General features: G+C 41.9%; 1 protein-coding gene across 2 annotated transcripts in view; it reads right to left on the bottom strand.

The window, feature by feature from the left end:
* LOC120515083 (cytochrome P450 2J2-like) overlaps positions 1 to 13655 on the bottom strand; it is a 36717-nt gene extending 23062 nt beyond the window's left edge. Inside the window, exon 1 of one of the 2 annotated variants that reach the window (XM_039735806.1) lies at positions 12956 to 13655. In XM_039735806.1, the coding sequence (XP_039591740.1) occupies positions 12956 to 13162 (207 nt within the window). In that variant the 5' untranslated portion in view covers positions 13163 to 13655. The remainder of the gene's footprint in view (positions 1 to 12955) is intronic. The other variant, XM_039735807.1, reaches the window with a different exon arrangement.
* Between the last annotated feature and the right edge of the window lie 5547 nt (positions 13656 to 19202).

Raw genomic sequence — 19202 nt, 5'->3', positions numbered from 1 at the left:
TCCCAATTCAAGAAGATTTATTACTGTATGTCCAAATCTTACTGAAGAATTTCATCCCGAGGGGTTATCAAAAGAAAAAATGAGTACACAGGCAATCCTAGCAGCGGGAAACAATGAAGTGAAACGAATTAACGCCAAAATTGTCGATCGGTTACACGGCAAGTTGGTTAAATGCGTATCAATAGACTCTGCTGAAACAGTTGGTGTTGATGGTGAGGAAGATGAAAACATCAACTTACAATATCACGAAGAATATCTACAAGTGTTAACACCGTCTGGTCTTACTGTAGAAAGAAGGACGTATCCAAGAAAGGTAATGTAGTACATCTTCAGGGGATAGCATTACACAACAAAGGAGATCTTGAAATGCCATTCGCATTCAAACAGTAACAGTTTCCCATTAGAATAGCTTTTGCAAAGACAATTCACAAATCACAGAGCCAAACATTCGAAAAAGTCTTTTTTTATTTAATAGAGAAAAAGAAATGAAATTCAATCACGGGCAGTTATACCGTTAACACCGTCTGGTCTTCCACCTCATGAATTACTGTAGAAAGGAGGACGTATCCAAGAAAGGTAATGTAGTACATCTTCCACGGATAATGCTTGAATTTGAAAGAGTCATTTTATTTAATAGAGAGAAAGAAATGAAATTCACTCACGGGCAGTTTATATGTTGCATTGTCACGATGAAAGCCCAAACACAGAATCAAAATTCAGTGTGATATCGATGAAAATTGAACTCAAAAAATTATTTTTACTGAATTTTTACAGTAAAAGTGTAAGTTTAAAAAGTATTTGCGTGTTAATTTCAAAGCCAAACAGAATGAAATCGTATTATGCAATGAATAACTCTAACGCAACATGAAACATAATTTACTTTCAAATTATTAGGTCTTATTCTTTTTTAATATGGTTAATTACTCGCTGTAATGTAAAATAGTTCTATTATGTATATGTAACAATTCCCATGAAAATAAAAATCTGTTTAAATTGTACAACCGCATCCCCATATGCGAGCGACAGAACTGCAAAGAGGCTAGCGGGTAGCGCTGGCATGGGGGTTGGCGAGCGAAGATAAGCAGGGGCAATGCCCCCTAGTATTGTAAATAGTTTTTTCCTAGTGAAAGGTGAATAATTTAAATATTTTTATATGTAACACGTTTATTATGTTATTAAAAAAGCAAAACTCATAGGGCATTGGGGAGAAATTGTTGGTGTGACGCCCTGTTTTTTTTTTTTTATCGCTTCTGGAAAGAGAAAGTTAAATAAAATTCTGTTTCGTCTCCACGTGCCTCTTAGTTGATTTTTCCTGACACCACACGGAGTAGGAGGCACCGCCGACTGGTCACACCGTTCTTACTAACCTTTGACAGTGGAGCCTCCTAAGCTATCAATGGGCATGGGATTTCAACTTACTGTCCTTGAGATACTTGAATCAGCCCGATCACCCCTTTTTTACACAAAAGGATAATATTTGCCTGCGGTGGGTTGGCACCCTGCCCAGGATTGGTTCCTGCCTTGTGCCCTGTGTTGGCTGGGATTGGCTCCAGCGGACCCCCGTGACCCTGTGTTTGGATTCAGCGGGTTGGAAAATGGATGGATGGATGGATAATATTTGCCAACTTCCAGCCTTTTCGTATTTCCCCATTACAGATCGAATTCCTTAAAATATGTGTCAAGGGTTTATATCTGCAGTTGCTCACCTTCTTTAACACTCTGTAATAAATGTCATCTTGTCCTGGTGATTTGTTTGCTGTCAGCCTATTTAATCTCGGCAGCTCTTCTCCCTCCACAGTATCCAAGTCACTCAGTAGCTCCTTATTTATTCCCTTCAGAGTTTTCTTTTAACAATTAACTACTAAACATTTTAGATTGAATTTGTCCAACATTGACTGTGAATATTTTTAGACCTGTCCCCATGTCCACACTTATCCCAATTTATCTCACTGAGGCTTTGCTGCATCGTCTTAAAGAATTTGCCAGTAACGTTTCCGAATGCATCCTTACGCGGTTTTCACAAATCAACAATTGCGCGTGACGGCAGTGGCATAACTAAAGTGGTGAGGTAATCTGTGATAGTCTGTTCCAATGTGAAGTTGATTTGAATTAATTACTCTTGTTTACAGGACATCCGGTATAAAATTTTGCCAAATCCATATGTGGACAGATGATCCGCTGTGGCAACCCCTAACGGGAGCAGCCGAAAGAAGAAGACGACTCTGGTTTACCTTAGAGGGTCAGCTCAAGTTGGACGGTTGGGAGACAAAGCCAGAGAGGTGAGATTGCGTTGGTTTGGACATGTGCAGAGGTGAGAGGCTGGGGATATTTGGAGAAGGATGCTAAGGATAAAGCTGACGGGTAAGATGAAATGAGTAAGCCCTAAGCGAAGGTTTATAGATGTGGTGAGAGAGGACATGCAGGTGATGGGTGTAACAGAACAAGATGATGAGAACAGAAAGATATGGAAGAAGATGATCTGCTGTGGCGATCCCTATTGGGAGCAGCCGAAAGAAGAAGACGACTCTTCTAGTCGAAAGTAGTTAGTACCTCTATATATAATCTTCATTTGGATCTTGATCTTTGTTTGTCCGCGAATGAATTAGAAGAAGAAGCACTAGATGGCAGTAGAGAGACAGCTAAAACATAGGCATTGCATTAAGAATCTCCTCCAGGCTTATACTACTGAAGACTGTAGTACGCCAGTCACACCTCAAAACACAGACATTCAAACTAAACAAATTGTTGTGCTTTAAATTACCTAAAGAGATCTTCATTTAGATCTTGATCTTTGTTTGTCCACAAATTCCACGCATGCACAGACCACCTTCCAGTTTAGTACGCTGTTGTTACTCACGGGTGTCATCAATGTGCCAGAATAACGAAAGGGGTGGTGGACAGTGTTACGCTGGTCAGCTCCTGAGGCCTGGTTAGAGAATGAGATTGCCGAAGATAAAAGGTACGTGCCTACGTAACATATGAGTGAAAGAAAAGACCGTGGGTAAAATGAATGACAACGTAACAGCACGTTCTGGAAATTATTACTGTTACGTTGTAGCCGGCGAGTGCTGCGCGTCTCACAGTTGTACCGTGGCTTGCTCACATGTCAGTGAAGTGATCCCTATTTATGCTTTAAAGAGCCTGGATACCTATGTGTCCCCCTTTTATCACCATTGCTCCGTGTATATCGCCTCACTCTTTGGATTGCCACAAAGCAACCTGCGAGATTGGAGAAAGAGAAAGAGATCGTGAGAGGAAACAACAGCGTCGTGAAAACGAGATGGACTGTGAACGGACAGAAGCAGAAATGCTCCTACACCACCACATAATTACGATTCGGACAGTAGGCCGTTCCTATCGAATCAATATCCGAGGGTTTTCTTTTGTAATTTTATTTCCCTTATAAAAAATCATAATGCTGTGCGACGAAGGGCCCAGTTCACAACTGGCAGCCGCGTTTAAACAGCGAGCCCTTCACAGACAACTTTAACACGTGCAACGTAGCTGGGCGCACATGGCTAGTAACTTTTATAACGTGTTTGAAACCATAGATAAAAATATGCAAATATGTTTAGGGCATCATTTCCATCAGAAGAAAAAAATAAAAGTTGTCCTCCGTTTATGAATTTGCAGACTTCATCAAAATAAAAAAAAAATATCACATGATAGCAGTAGTCTGCATGTGTTTCGTTTCAACTATTGCAGTGGCAGTTGGTACGGCTGAGCGGTCATTCAGAAAGCCGAAACTTATTAAAAATGATTGACGATCTATAATGTCCCAGACTACACTCATAAGCAGGCTCTTTTATTAACTCTTTGAGAGCTGAATATTTTTTCCAAAAAATTCTGAAAAGCACACAAAGCAATGGTTTCACACATAAATCAACCTAAAATGTCTACTCTTACATGCTGCTGTTGGCGCATGTTTGGCATCTCTGTGGCTGAGCGGGCGGTTTCCTCCCACAGTCCAAAGACATGCAGGTTAGGTGCATTGCCGATTCTAAATTGTCCCCAGTGTGTGCTTGGTGTGTGGGTGTGTGCCCTGTGGTGGGCTGGCACCCTGCCTGGGGTTTGTTTCCTGTCTTGTGCCCTGTGTTCACTGGAATTGGCTCCAGCAGACCCCCGTGACCCTGTAGTTAGGATATAACGGGTTGGATAATGGATGGATGGATGGATGGCTGTGAGGTGGCACCTCAATGACCAGCAGGAATGCAAGGCGCAGCGGTGGCAGTCGCAGTGTGACGCAATGTGGTTTGTACCCATTGTCATCATCATAAGTGGTGGTCCTCCCAGGCGAACGCTGCTGTAGGCGCATCAGCTGCCCAAACGTGTTCAGCAACACGAGACCAGCTGGGGACTGATCAGCTAATGCTGGTACCTCACTTTCGTTTTCGATATCCATCTACTGATCACTTGCATCAAATTCCAAGTCCGACAAGTCAGAGTCCGATTTAGCGATATTATGTAAAACGCACATGGAGTATTTTAATTTGCTCATCCGCTTTTTGTCGCTCGCCAGATGTCGATGCCATTTTAGAAATTGTTTGCTATTGGCTACTCACACATGGAATCGAGGTCAAAACAACAAAGCTGCTCAATTTTCCTTCTAGCAAAAAGAATCGAACTAAAACGTAAGTGCGAGTTTTGACGCAGTTTACAGTCGATTAACGTCCTCTAACCCTGAATTTTCGACAAAAGTCAACATCAGCCCTGAAATAGTTAACAGAGTCACGAAGAGCTAAGCAACTAAATGTGAAGAAAATAATTCAAGATTCTGACAAATTCAAATCACAAATGAGAAATATATATTAAAACTAGCCATCCCCTGTGGCTTTGCCCGCGTATTAGTGAAACAGGACAGTGAGCTTCATGATGCTCCAACAACGATGGATGGATTTAAAGGCAGAAGTCTACGTGACCATCATCTTCATCAAGCCGTTCCGTGAGAACCCTAAATCCAAAGACGACTGTTTCATTTATGTTAGGTAGAATGCCCAGAGGGGACTGGTCAGGCGGTCTCATGGTCTGGAATCCCTACAGATTTTATTTTTTCTCCAGCCGTCTGGAGTTTTTTTGTTTTTTCTGTCCCCCCTGGCCGTTGAACCTTACTCTTATTCGATGTTAATTAATGTTGATTTATTTTATTTTATAATTGTGTCTTTCATTTTTCTATTCTTTAATATGTAAAGCACTTTGAGCTACTGTCTGTATGAAAATGTGCTATAGAAATAAATGTTGTTGTTGTTGTTGAGGAGGCCTCGCCCAGCTCTCACTCCTGACGTCACTCTTCCTCCTCCCCTCGGCCCGCATTGCCTGTCTCGGGTTAGCGCGAATATATCACTCCTGCAAGCGAACTATGACACTTGGCGCAATGAGAAAGTCGCAAAATCAACTGTAATGGTCAAGCAAATTATAGAAAAAAAAAAAAAAAGATCTAAATCCGTTAAGTAGCTCTCTTGTTCGCTAACTAAGCGGAGATTACGCGAGTGTCTATTCTTTAAATCGATAACTAACTTCATACTGAGCACCTTTACCTGCTGAAAGAGACATGTTTGTTTGAATTGTTTGAATAAAGTTCCAGCCTCTACAATCTCCTGTGTTTCTGTGCAATTCTGTGACCCAAGTGTGACACCCTGCAGCCTCGCTGTCCCTGGGGTTGAGCCGCTGCACTCGACTAGCCTGCCAGCATCAGCGCTTACCTCTGTGTGCTCACGTGCAGCCAGCTCGGTGATTTACCGTTGCACCTTCTACATCTTGTTCCAGTAGCTTTTTTAGTTCATTAGCAGTGTGTAAAATTATCAGTGTTACAGTAATTTTAAGTGATGCTCTTTGCATTTAACTAGATAGATAGATAGATAGATAGATAGATAGATAGATAGATAGATAGATAAATAGATAGAGTGAAAGGCACTATATGATAGATAGATAGATAGATAGATAGATAGATAGATAGATAGATAGATAGATAGATAGATAGATAGAGTGAAAGGCACTATATGATAGATAGATAGATAGATAGATAGATAGATAGATAGATAGATAGATAGAGTGAAAGGCACTATATGATAGATAGATAGATAGATAGATAGATAGATAGATAGATAGATAGATAGAGTGAAAGGCACTATATGATAGATAGATAGATAGATAGATAGATAGATAGATAGATAGATAGAAAGGCACTATATGATAGATAGATAGATAGATAGATAGATAGATAGATAGATAGATAGATAGATAGATAGATAGATAGATAGATAGATAGATAGATACTTTATTAATCCCAAGGGGAAATTCACACAATGCTCCATTATTAAATTTCACTTTTTCTTTGTAAATTGTGACGTTTACTTAAAGTGCAGCAAAAAAGTATTTGGTGTCCAGGGATGCATTGACCCCCAAACACAATGTAAAAAGCAATTCAAGGGACCTCTGACCATCACTTTATCAAATGCATGCTATTAGGTTAAAAATTCAAGTTCAATGATTTTATTAAATATTTCAATTTGAAAACATTATTTAATGTGCTGACGTGAAAGAATTATACTAGTACGTACTTTAGCTTAGACCTGCAAGTAATCTAAACTCAAATTCCTTTTTTCATTTGTTGAAAAACAAAATTCAAGTTCGTCTAACCTAATCTAACGCTATGGCTACTTCATTTCTCTGTTTCATGGGTGTGCATTAACTTTTTTACATTTAAGATTTTTCATTTAAAGATTTACCAATGTTGTTTCGTGTCCTAGTGTGAGGTTCCGTGAGAACCCTAAATCCAAAGACGACTGTTTCATTTATGTGAGGTAGATTGTCCAGAGGGGACTGGTCAGGCGGTCTCATGGTCTCGAATCCCTACAGATTTTATTTTTTTCACCAGCCGTCTGGAGATTTTTTGTTTTTTCTGTCCCCCCTGGCCATTAAACCTTACTCTTATTCGATTTATTTTCTTTTCTTATTGTGTCTTTCATTTTTCTATTCTTTATTATGTAAAGCACTTTGAGCTACTGTTTGTATGAAAATGTGCTATAGAAATAAATGTTGTTTCGTGTCCTAGTGTGAGGATATAAACAGAGGAAACTCCATTTTCTGTATTCCATCTCGCCTGAAGAAGGCGCCCGAGTTGCCTCGAAAGCTTGCATACTGTAATCTTTTTAGTTAGCCAATAAAAGGGGTCATTTTGCTTGGCTTTTCTCTTCATCCATCGTGGCTAACACGGTACAACACCCTAGTACTATGGGAAACTCCACCCTGTTAACGCGCTCTGCCAAGTTCGTGACGCCATACTGCAAGTGAAAAAAAAACAACTACGGTGAGAGACAGAACGGATATTTTAATCGCTGTCAAAGGTGAATAGTAATTAATTCCTCCTTCACTAATCCTGCATTATTATTTGTGCAATGCTGATAGGACTAGTAACGTTACTTTACGTCTGTAGAGGTTAAGCTATACGGATTCAGACCGGCTAACGTGATGGCTGTCTAACTAACATTACACAGACGAGCAGATAAAAGCTAAGTGATAGAGGATCAATTTCAAGCTAATAATTATTTACATTGCTCTAAGATAGTAAATATCATTTACTTATTACCGGTTGAATAGCTCTAGTGAAATTTAGTGCCGTCCATCTTACCATATTTTCACAACATTACTTTTTTTTTGCTCGAGCCGCTAATCATTTCTCACGTGCGTTTCGATGTTGGTTCAGGATTTTAGACGCAATATTGCCTTAGTGCATGTAAGCCCGATGGCATTGTGGAGTAGGACCCGGACACAGACGGGCAGACACGTTAAACTCACCCCACACACGTTTATTAACACAGTCCATATTTACAATTAAGTGCTCAAAACCCCAAAATTCCCCCAAAGTCCTGGCCACTCAATCCACAGTGCCTTTCACTTCAGGCCGCCTCCTTGCCTCTCCTCCAAGACCTTGTCTTCTCCTCCCGACTCCAGCCATTTTCTGAAAGGAGGCGGCCCCTTTTATAAACACCCGGATGTGCTCCAGGTGTTGTCCCGGCAACCTCCCACCGACACGCCCCAGTGTGGCGGAAGTGCCGGCTGCGTACCCAGAAGCACTCCGGGTGTCCCCAGTCTTCTTCCAACTTGCCCATCCGGGTGTGGTGGAAGTGCCGAGATCCAGAGCTCCAAAGGCATGGGGGCGTCCCCTGGCAGTGACCACGGGCCCCTACAGGGTTGAGCTTCTAAGCTCTGTACCCGTGGCCCCCAAAGGAACCAGGGCGGTCGCCCCCACATGGTCTGGGGAAGGCATAAGCCCTCCTCCGGTCTTCCTAGGCATCCCGGCCATCTCCGACAGCATATTGAGAAGATACTTCATTCATTGTAATCTTTCTTTGACTTTACTTATTTTCCAGTTGTTAAGTTTAGAGTAGACTCTGAAGCTGTAATGTAAAATGTTTTTGCATCTTACAATAGAAGTCAGGTTTGACATATTTGGCATTGAGGCCTATATTTTTGCTGCTGCATTTAGACAACTTTTTTGAAAGATGTTGAAAAATGTAAAAATGCAACATTAAATTTCCAAATAAAGTCAGATTTGCAACACTTTCATTCTTTAAGGGGCTGTAGTTTTAACAATTTAATAAGTAATTAAACTTGATATGGCTTAAAATTAAAAGGCAGAAAACACTACTTACACCAGCTTCATTTTTTACATCATCACAACTTTATATATTAATAATTAAGTATGTAGAACTTAAAAGTGTCTTTTAAAAATGTAACGTAAATTAGTTGGGACAACTTCATTTTTATGTGCAGTGAATTTAAAAAGTTGTGTGTATCCTATAATTTTTAGGTAGATGGTGCTTAACAGTAATTTAAGATCTGAAGGAAAAACCTTTTCCAATTACTCAGTGTTGGAGGCTGGTTCTACGTAATTTTTAACCAGAAGTTGTAGTAACTCAAAAAGCTTGACGCAGAGCGTTGAGTTAATTTTTTTTTTGTTGACCCCAAACAATTGTTTTTAGAGTGATATATTTGGCAGTTTAAGGGTTAAAGCCCCCAAATCGCCGAGACGCCCTGCACCTTCTAAGGCTTCTGGCAATGAAAACGCGACTGCATGAATTCCAGTACATATGGTGGTAACGTCGGTATTTTACATTCTAGCACTGCGAGAGACTTAGCAGTACAGTACTGTGCAGTATACGGCTTTACCTTTACATTCTTTATTGTTAGGTGATGTATTAAGTTGAGTTTGGAATTAAATAAAAGTGTTTTGGAGGCATATTTAGGGTTTAAACTATAAAAATGGGCATTTTTTTTTTTTTTGGGTTTTTCACAATTCTCGGGTGCTCTAGAAACGTAACCGCCGCAAAATTTGGGGGTGTACTGTAAATATAGATTACTTGTTTTTATTATTTTTTTCAATAGTGAAATCCACCTTTAGTATGCAGTACAGTTCCTTATGGATCATTTTTTGTATCATATACAAATTACATAATTATAACGATAATTCTTCCTAAAGTTTTCATTCAGTGCTACTGCAGTATTATGTAGATTTAATCATAATTAATCATTTTTTGATTAACAATTTTAATCATTGAATTCATTTTCAAGTTTACAAAACATTTGACAACAGTGGTTTCAGTAACTTATGCGTACTGGTACTGCACACTAAATTTGGGTTTCCTATAACTTTAACATGTGATGAATACATAATTTTACATCCATCCATCCATCCATTTTCTAACCCGCTGAATCCGAATACAGGGTCACGGGGGTCTGCTGGAGCCAATCCCAGCCAACACAGGGCACAAGGCAGGAACCAATCCTGGGCAGGGTGCCAACCCACCGCAGCATAATTTTACAATAAATGTTAAAAAGCATTGTAATACTCATATACAGTGGTGTGAAAAACTATTTGCCCCCTTCCTGATTTCTTATTCTTTTGCATGTTTGTCACACAAAATGTTTCTGATCATCAAACACATTTAACCATTAGTCAAATATAACACAAGTAAACACAAAATGCAGTTTTTAAATGATGGTTTTATTATTTAGGGAGAAAAAAAATCCAAACCTACATGGCCCTGTGTGAAAAAGTAATTGCCCCCTTGTTCAAAAATCACCTAACTGTGGTGTATCACACCTGAGTTCAATTTCCTGATTACTGCCACACCTGTTTCAGTCAAGAAATCACTTCAATAGGAGCTGCCTGACACAGAGAAGTAGACCAAAAGCACCTCAAAAGCTAGACATCATGCCAAGATCCAAAGAAATTCAGGAACAAATGAGAACAGAAGTAATTGAGATCTATCAGTCTGGTAAAGGTTATAAAGCCATTTCTAAAGCTTTGGGACTCCAGCAAACCACAGTGAGAGCCATTATCCACAAATGGCAAAACATGGAACAGTGGTGAACCTTCCCAGGAGTGGCGGCCGACCAAAATTACCCCAAGAACGCAGAGACGACTCATTCGAGAGGTCACAAAAGACCCCAGGACAACGTCTAAAGAACTGCAGGCCTCACTTGACTCAATTAAGGTCAGTGTTCACGACTCCACCATAAGAAAGAGACTGGGCAAAAACGGCCTGCATGGCAGATTTCCAAGACGCAAACCACTGTTAAACAAAAAGAACATTAGGGCTCGTCTCAATTTTGCTAAGAAACATCTCAATGATTGCCAAGACTTTTGGGAAAATACCTTGTGGACTGATGAGACAAAAGTTGAACTTTTGGAAGGCAAATGTCCGTTACATCTGGCGTGAAAGGAACACAGCATTTCAGAAAAAGAACATCATACCAACAGTAAAATATGGTGGTGGTAGTGTGATGGTCTGGGGTTGTTTTGCTGCTTCAGGACCTGGAAGGCTTGCTGTGATAGATGGAACCATGAATTCTACTGTCTACCAAAAATCCTGAAGGAGAATGTCCGGCCATCTGTTCGTCAACTCAAGCTGAAGCGATCTTGGGTGCTGCAACAGGACAATGAGCCAAAACACACCAGCAAATCCACCTCTGAATGGCTGAAGAATAACAAAATGAAGACTTTGGAGTGGCCTAGTCAAAGTCCTGACCTGAATCCAATTGAGATGCTATGGCATGACCTTAAAAAGGCGCTTCATGCTAGAAAACCCTCAAATAAAGCTGAATTACAACAATTCTGCAAAGATGAGCGGGCCAAAATTCCTCCAGAGCGCCTTAAAAGACTCATTGCAAGTTATCGCAAACGCTTGATTGCAGTTTTTGCTGCTAAGGGTGGCCCAACCAGTTATTAGGTTCAGGGGGCAATTACTTTTTCACACAGGGCCATGTAGGTTTGGATTTTTTTCTCCCTAAATAATAAAAACCATCATTTAAAAACTGCATTTTGTGTTTACTTGTGTTATATTTGACTAATGGTTAAATGTGTTTGATGATCAGAAACATTTTGTGTGACAAACATGCAAAAGAATAAGAAATCAGGAAGGGGGCAAATAGTTTTTCACACCACTGTATTTATAATAATTACACGGTCCATTTCAAAAACTCCTTGGCAGAAATGCAAAGTGGGTAAGGCAATCCTAGTGCAAAGGACATCACCTAAAGACTTCAGAAATCAAAATGTGTGTTTGTTACATTATATAGTTATATTTTTTGTGTTTGTATAAAAATGTACAAAATGCTTGACATGCATATGTGTATCGATGTGCCTATAAGTACACACAGGCCCCATACTGTCCAGTTATGCCCCTGGAGTGTGAACTTGCACAAACGATGGATTTAAAGGATTATTTGTAAACCTTACAAAGAAAAAGAGGTTTGAATTTTAGTGATTTGTATTTTTTAGAACTGTAAACATTATTATTGAATTTTAAAGCAATATATTTGGTTTGTAAAATGAAAAGGCCATCAAGCAATTTTCTGTTTATTTTAAATTGTTATATGAATATATTATATTTCTGTTGACCTGTTCCATCCATCCATCGTCCAACCCGCCATATCCTAACTACAGGGTCACAGGGGTCTGCTGGTGCCAATCCCAGTCAACACAGGGCACAAGGCAGGAAACAAACCACGGGCAGGGCGCCAGCCCACCGCAGTCTGTTGACCTGTTTTCTAAGCAAAATTACGTCAAAACCTCAGTTCGCCCGATTTGGGTAGTAATCGTCTTGTCGATAATTGTGAAAACCATTAAAACAAATCAATGCCTTGAGTACAATTAAAATGCATCCATGGCTGTGAATTAATACATCGGTTTGGAATCCATTTCAGCTACCAGTTTATTAACAGAACACGTCATAGCTACTACTGACGCTAGCACAGGCTCACACAGCAGCGATCCACACTGCCTGACATAAGAGTTTCATTAAAGGGTCACCCAACTGATCTTAGCCGGGACGGGGGCGTGTCGGCGCCTTTTACAAATTCTTCTTCTTCTTCCTGGGCTGCACAATGGCCGGAATCTTCCCTGCTCACACGCCCATTTAAAGAGTAACAGTCTTTCATAATTCATTTTATTGAGCCCTTAAATAACCACGCGTATGCCCATCCATCCAACTTGCATAATTCACTTAAGGGACCCAAAGTGAAATCGCGGAGTGGTCGGGTTTTCTTCTTGTAGTGGTGGCGGCTGTAATGGCTACTTAAGTGGCCCCCTGCGTAAACAGACCTGCACAAGGGTCCTACCGGTTTCTCCTCAGCTGGGACCTTTCAAAGGCCACCCCGCCGCCATGTTTGCCATAGGTTGACGCATCCACACGCGTTGCAAGCGAGCGGTTTATAGCGTCGTTTGCGCTGGGAATTCCTATAGTTTCGTGTGTCCCCCTGACGTAAAATATTTTTAAAAGCCGCTCTTTTAAAATCCGGGCATGTATGCGTTCACATTTTTAAAAATAAAGCCAATAGCTTTGCAAGATCGACACTGTTGCAACATTTAGGGATTTAAGTGAAAGGCGCTATACATAAAAAAGATTAACGCATCGATTTTAGCCTGAAAAAGGCGAAGAGACGGTCCACTCACCTTTTTCATGTAAATGTGCGGCTCTTTAGGGTCCATGTGAAAGACATTCCCAAAAAACGGCACTCCCGGTGGGCTCGGTGGAAAGTTCCTCGGAGCTCTGTTCTTAACGTAATCGGTGACCAACAGAATGCCGGCGATGAACAGCAGCACATACTGCGCCTCCAGACGCTCCCACAGCGGAGCGGGCAGCAGATGGGTAAGCGACATTGCGGCTCGGAGTCGGTGGTCCCGCGGTGTCCACACACAGATACCCCAGGACGGGCCCCACCACCACACGCGGCTGCGCGGATTCGCACACGAGCGCCACACCCCTTGCGAGACTCGCGATCAGCGACTAGTAACTGCCTGCAAAAGCCGCACCTGTGGACGTGAGGAGGGCACAGCAGTCAGGGTGCTCAGCCGTGAAGTCTTCACAGACCACCGGCCTGCCCTCACACACTACACAGCATAATGAATAAACTGTAGAATAATGCTAGCTGGGATAGGCTCCTGCACCCCCTGCGACTCTGTTCAGGACTAAGCTGGTTAGAAAATGACCTTGCTGTGAAATTTGTCAGTAAATAATAACAGCGTGAAATGTAAGTATAGATATTTAAGTCATGAAATATTTGGGGCGGCACGGGGGCGCTGCTGCCTCGCAGTTAGGAGACCCGGGTTCGCTTCCTGGGTCCTCCCTGCGTGGAGTTTGCATGTTCTCCCCGTGTCTGGTTGGGTTTCCTGTCACAGTCCAAAGACATGCAGGCTGGGTGCCTTGGCGATTCTAAATTGTCCCTAGTGTGTGTGTGTGTGTGTGCGCGTGCCCTGCGATAGGCTGGCACCCTGCACCGGGGTTTGTTTCCTGTCTTGCACCCTGTGTTGGCTGGGATTGGCTCCAGCGGAACCCCGTGACCCTGTAGTTAGGATATAGCGGAATGGATAACAACAACAACAACAACATTTATTTCTATAGCACATTTTCATACAAACAGTAGCTCAAAGTGCTTTACATATTAAAGAATAGAAAAATGAAAGACACAATTATAAAACAAAATAAATCAACATTAACATCGAATAAGAGTAAGGTTCAATGGCCAGGGGGGACAGAAAAAACAAAAAAACTCCAGACGGCTGGAGAAAAAATAAAATCTGTAGGGATTCCAGACCATGAGACCGCCTGACCAGTCCCCTCTGGGCATTCTACCTAACATAAATGAAACAGTCCTCTTTGGATTTAGGATTCTCACGGAAGGGCTTGATGATGATGATGGTCACGTAGACTTCTGCCTTTTAATCCGTCCATCATTGTTTGAGCATCATGAAGCTTTGAGTAGGTGGTGGTGGCGCAGGCTGAAATATTTGGTTGCTTATTTATGTTTTTGTTTCATTGATTTATTTCCCCGACACTGCACACAACATAAAATAAGCTCTGAAAGTCAAACGCAAAGTGGGCTTTGTTGCTTGAGGTAGGAGTCCTGTGGCTGATGCGCATGCCCAAAGTTGGAACTGCTGGCGACAGCAAGAAAGAGTTGAACGGAATGACTCGGCCATGCGGCTGCTTTAATTCAAGAAATTCAGTACGGATCAGCATCTGAAGTGTCTTCTATAAATGTGGCCCCTGATGGCCAGAGGTTTACGTCTGCTCTCCCATCTGCCAGGCTGTATGGGTTAAATTACACCAGAACAACAGATCTATGAATGGTTTCTTTTCACAGGCCATCAGGCTCATTGATGGTTAATTCACTTGTCTGTGGCCTGGCTGGGCTTCTCCAGATGAGCCGGTGGTGTCCAGAATGGTGGACTATCTGTCGGGCAGGTCGCAGTTTGTGAGGGTCAAGGACTGTGTGAGCAACACTGGAGTACCACAAGGACCAGGCCTGGCTGCTCTTCTCTTCATTCTGTACACCTGACACCGTACTTATACAGTAGGTCAGGTCACATGCAGAAATTCTCAGGTGATTCTGCAATTATGGGGTGTACTGATAAGGGGGATAAGACAGAGAAGAGGAGTCGGGTAGGACTTGGAGAATTGTATGCAACTGAACATCAGCAAAACCAAAGGAACTGCCTATTGACTTTCACCACAGCAAACAGCCCCCATGTCTGGTTCACTATTCAGGGGGTGGCTGTTGAGGGGGTCCACAGCAATGACAGGTTGGACTTGTTTTGTGACACACAGGAGACTGCATTCCTTTAATGTGGGAAGTGACATCCTGAACATCTTCAACAACTCTGTGATGGCCAGTGTGGTGTGGTGCACTGGGCTGGCTGGTAATGTCACTTCAAGAGAGTCCCACCAATCAACAAGCTAATTAAAAGGACAGGCTCAGTTGATGACGTAGTCCTATGGTTTCTCCAAAGTCTTTAATGGTTTTATTCTTGCCTTTCATCCTCATTAATGGTTTCTTTGACTTTCATTGGCACAGCTCTTGTCCTCACGTTCAACGATGGCAGCTGCAGACTCCAAAGGGTAGAAGCAGGCCAGGGTATTAAGAAGCAAGAAAACCGACCTGAGGAATCGCAAACACTTGTGATGCCAGTTGTCCCAAACATTATGGTGTCCCGAAACACCATGTCGAAAAAGTGATGTCATTTCAACATCGTGTGACGGAAATGTCTGCTGATCCCCCTAAACGAAAGTCTGCAATGTCCACTTTAATCGCAATGTCTGAATTGTTTGGATTCGCCATTTTAAAATGTGGAGTAGAGGGGGAAATCGAGTAAAAATGGGAATTTGTCCCAAACATTATGGAGGGCACTGTATGTTGAGGGTAAAATAGCATAAGACAAAGGAATAACTGTTAGAGGCTATTTAAAATAAAAAAGAAAAAGAATCCAAAGTCTGCTGATAAAAATCTCAAATACAGAACTGCATAAGCTTTGAGATGCATTCACATAAACATTAACACATTTCCATTTCAGGATAATTAAAGCAGAATTGCCCATTAGCTTTAGAATATAAATTAGTATTAATTATTATTTTTATTAGACTCTATTACTTTTTGTGTCAACAGTTTTGTGCCCTAAAAAAGCAAGCAGAGCTTTCAAATCTAATGATAAAACTCCACCTCCACACGTACCCAGGTATTTTTTTTTTTACAAAACGTTTGTTTTTGTATGCATTTTGGCCTTTCGTCCACACGCAAACTGCATTTCAGGTCCGTGAAAACAAACCTTTTGAAAAACTCCGTCCAAGGTGAAGATGTTTAGAAACCCACGCCTTCCTTGTTTACTTATAGCTGAGGAAAATGGAGGTTTTGGCTTGTAATGTCAGCGTGTGCGCCGGTATCTTCTCTGCTTGACGTCAGTGTTGTGCTCCATTATCTGTGTTGTTTGTTGGCATAGCTAAAGTAGTGCTGGTGCTAACCTTGTTAAATGGGACATTCTTACATGTTTAGATCGTGATGGGCGGCCACGGCCATCACTTGGCTGGGATGCCAACAAAGTGGAAGGACCTGGGAGAGGGCATTGATGAGGCAATACCTCCCCTGGGACACTAGAGGGCAGCCCTCCTGGCAGGCCCGCCGCCAGAAATGCTTGGGCCCCCTGACAATTGGGTACGTGTAGGCCCCTCTGCCTTCCCCTGGGTCCCCAGATGCCAAAACCTTCAAATACGTATAGAAAATGATGGAAATGTAGTTTATCCGACAGCGACAATGCTGCATTTATGAATACCATACTTGATGAGTTAAGCCTTCTCGCATATCAAAGTTTGACTGCGAGAAGGAAAGCCACTGCTAACGGAAGCTCGTAGCGGAATTGAAACAATACATTAATGAGATAGGCCTACAAATTATCTAACGTGTAACGGTAAAATTATACCAATGCAATGAACAGGAGTAACATCTGAACATTTTAATACAGTGGGATGCAAAAGTTTGGGCACCCTTGTTAATAGTCATTATTTTCCTGTATAAATCGTTGGTTGTTACGATAAAAAATGTCAGTTAAATCTATCATATAGGAGACACACACAGTGAGATTTGAGAAGTGAAATGAAGTTTATTGGATTTACAGAAAGTGTGCAATAATTGTTCAAACAAAATCAGGCAGGTGCATAAATTTGGGCACCACAAAAAAGAAATGAAATCAATATTTAGTAGATCCGCCTTTTGCAGAAATTCCAGCCTCTAAACGCTTCCTGTAGGTTCCAATGAGAGTCTGGATTGTGGTTGAAGGTATTTTGGACCATTCCTCTTTACAAAACATCTCTAGTTCATTCAGGTTTGATGGCTTCCGAGCATGGACAGCTCTCTTTAACTCACACCACAGATTTTCAAATCTATTCAGGTCTGGGGACTGAGATGGCCATTCCAGAACGTTGTACTTGTTCCTCTGCATGAATGCCTTAGTGGATTTTGAGCAGTGTTTCGGGTCGTTGTCTTGTTGAAAGATCCAGCCCGCGCAGCTTCAGCTTTGTCACTGATTCCTGGACATTGGTCTCCAGAATCTGCTGATACTGAGTGGAATCCATGCGTCCCTCAACTTTGACAAGATTCTCAGTCCCTGCACTGGCCACACAGCCCCACAGTATGATGGAACCACCACCATATTTTACTGTAGGTAGCAGGTGTTTTTCTTGGAATGCTGTGTTCTTTTTCCTCCATGCATAACGCCCTTGTTATGCCCAAATAACTCCATTTTAGTTTCATCAGTCCACAGCACCTTACTCCAAAATGAAGCTGGCTTGTCCACATGTGCTTGAGCAGACCTCAAGCGGCTCTGTTTGTGCTTCCTCTTCATCACTCTAGCATACAGCATCTCCTTGTGTAAAGTGCGCCGAATGGTTGAACGATGCCCAGTGACTCCATCTGCTACAAGATGATGTTGGAGGTCTTTGGTGCTGGTCTGTGGGTTGACTCTGACTGTTCTCACCATTCGCCGCTTCTGTCTATCCGAAATCTTTCTTGGTCTGCCACTTGAGCCTTAACTTGAACTGAGCCTGTGGTCTTCCATTTCCTCAATATGTTCCTAACTGTGGAGACAGACAGCTTCAATCTCTGGGACAGCTTTCTGTATCCTTCCCCTAAACCATGATGGTGAACAATCTTTGTCTTCAGGTCATTTAAGAGTTGTTTTGTGACCCCATGTTGCTACTCTTCAGAGAAAATTAAAGGAGGAGGGAAACTTACAATTGACCCCCTTAAATACTCGGATTCACCTGTGTATGTAGGTCAGGGGTCACTGAGCTTACCAAGCCAATTGGAGTTCCAATAATTAGTTCTAAAAGTTTGGGAATCAATAAAATGACAACGGTGCCCAAATTTATGCACCTGCCTGATTTTGTTTGAACAATTATTGCACACTTTCTGTAAATCCAATAAACTTCATTTCACTTCTCAAATCTCACTGTGTGTGTCTCCTATATGATATATTTAACTGACATTTTTTATCGTAACAACCAACTATTTATACAGGAAAATAAGGACTATTAACAAGGTTGCCCAAACTTTTGCATCCCACTGTATATACCAACGGTTAGGGTTATGGTGTACAATCAGTATGGTAACTTGCTGTATCAAACTTCAAAGTTGTCAAAAAATCCAGGTGATCCAGAATCTTCAGTGATACACACAAAACCAACGCACACTTGTCTCTGCTTTAAAAGCAACAATAAACACTCAAGCGAATGAATTATCAAACTACGGAGTCGGACTTCTGCTACACCACACACGTTAACATCCACGATAGTGCACAACAATATGGCTGTTGTCTGAGACAGAACAGCGCCTGTGTGTGTGAAACGGAAGTATTCAATCACAGCGGCGAAGTCAATCCATTATCCACGTACCCTGTACAACAAACATACGACTCAACGTCAAGCTCAAGGACGTTGGCGTCGGCTCTCCTTTGTCTTTGAGAAGCGTGCCGCTGCCGGCCCCCTTTGACAAGCGTGCTTCACACGACACGAGCATGATATCTACTTGCGTGGAGCGTGCGACTATTAAAACACTCACTTGTATTGTTGTAAGCTAAATGATTTAACTTTTCTATTACATGTAACTTGGATAATTGTCTGAATATATATCTACGCGCACAACATCAGCATAAAAAAAAATCAAGCGTGAAGGGGCCCGCTTCCATTAGGGCCCCTGGACCAGAGTCCCGTTTGTCCCCCCCTGGCGGCGGGCCTGCTCCTGGGTGGCTGTGACACCATGAATTCCCACAGGGCATGTTGGGAGCTAGAGTTTGGCACAGCACTGTTGGGTTCCATAGGGGCCGACAGGGGGAACAGCAGAGCCCTATAGAGGACCTCCAGCACACCATGCTG

The sequence above is a fragment of the Polypterus senegalus genome, chromosome 14 (genome assembly GCF_016835505.1).
Source record: "Polypterus senegalus isolate Bchr_013 chromosome 14, ASM1683550v1, whole genome shotgun sequence".
Classification (NCBI taxonomy): Eukaryota; Metazoa; Chordata; class Cladistia; order Polypteriformes; family Polypteridae; genus Polypterus; species Polypterus senegalus.
This window is presented reverse-complemented; position numbering and strand designations above follow the sequence as displayed.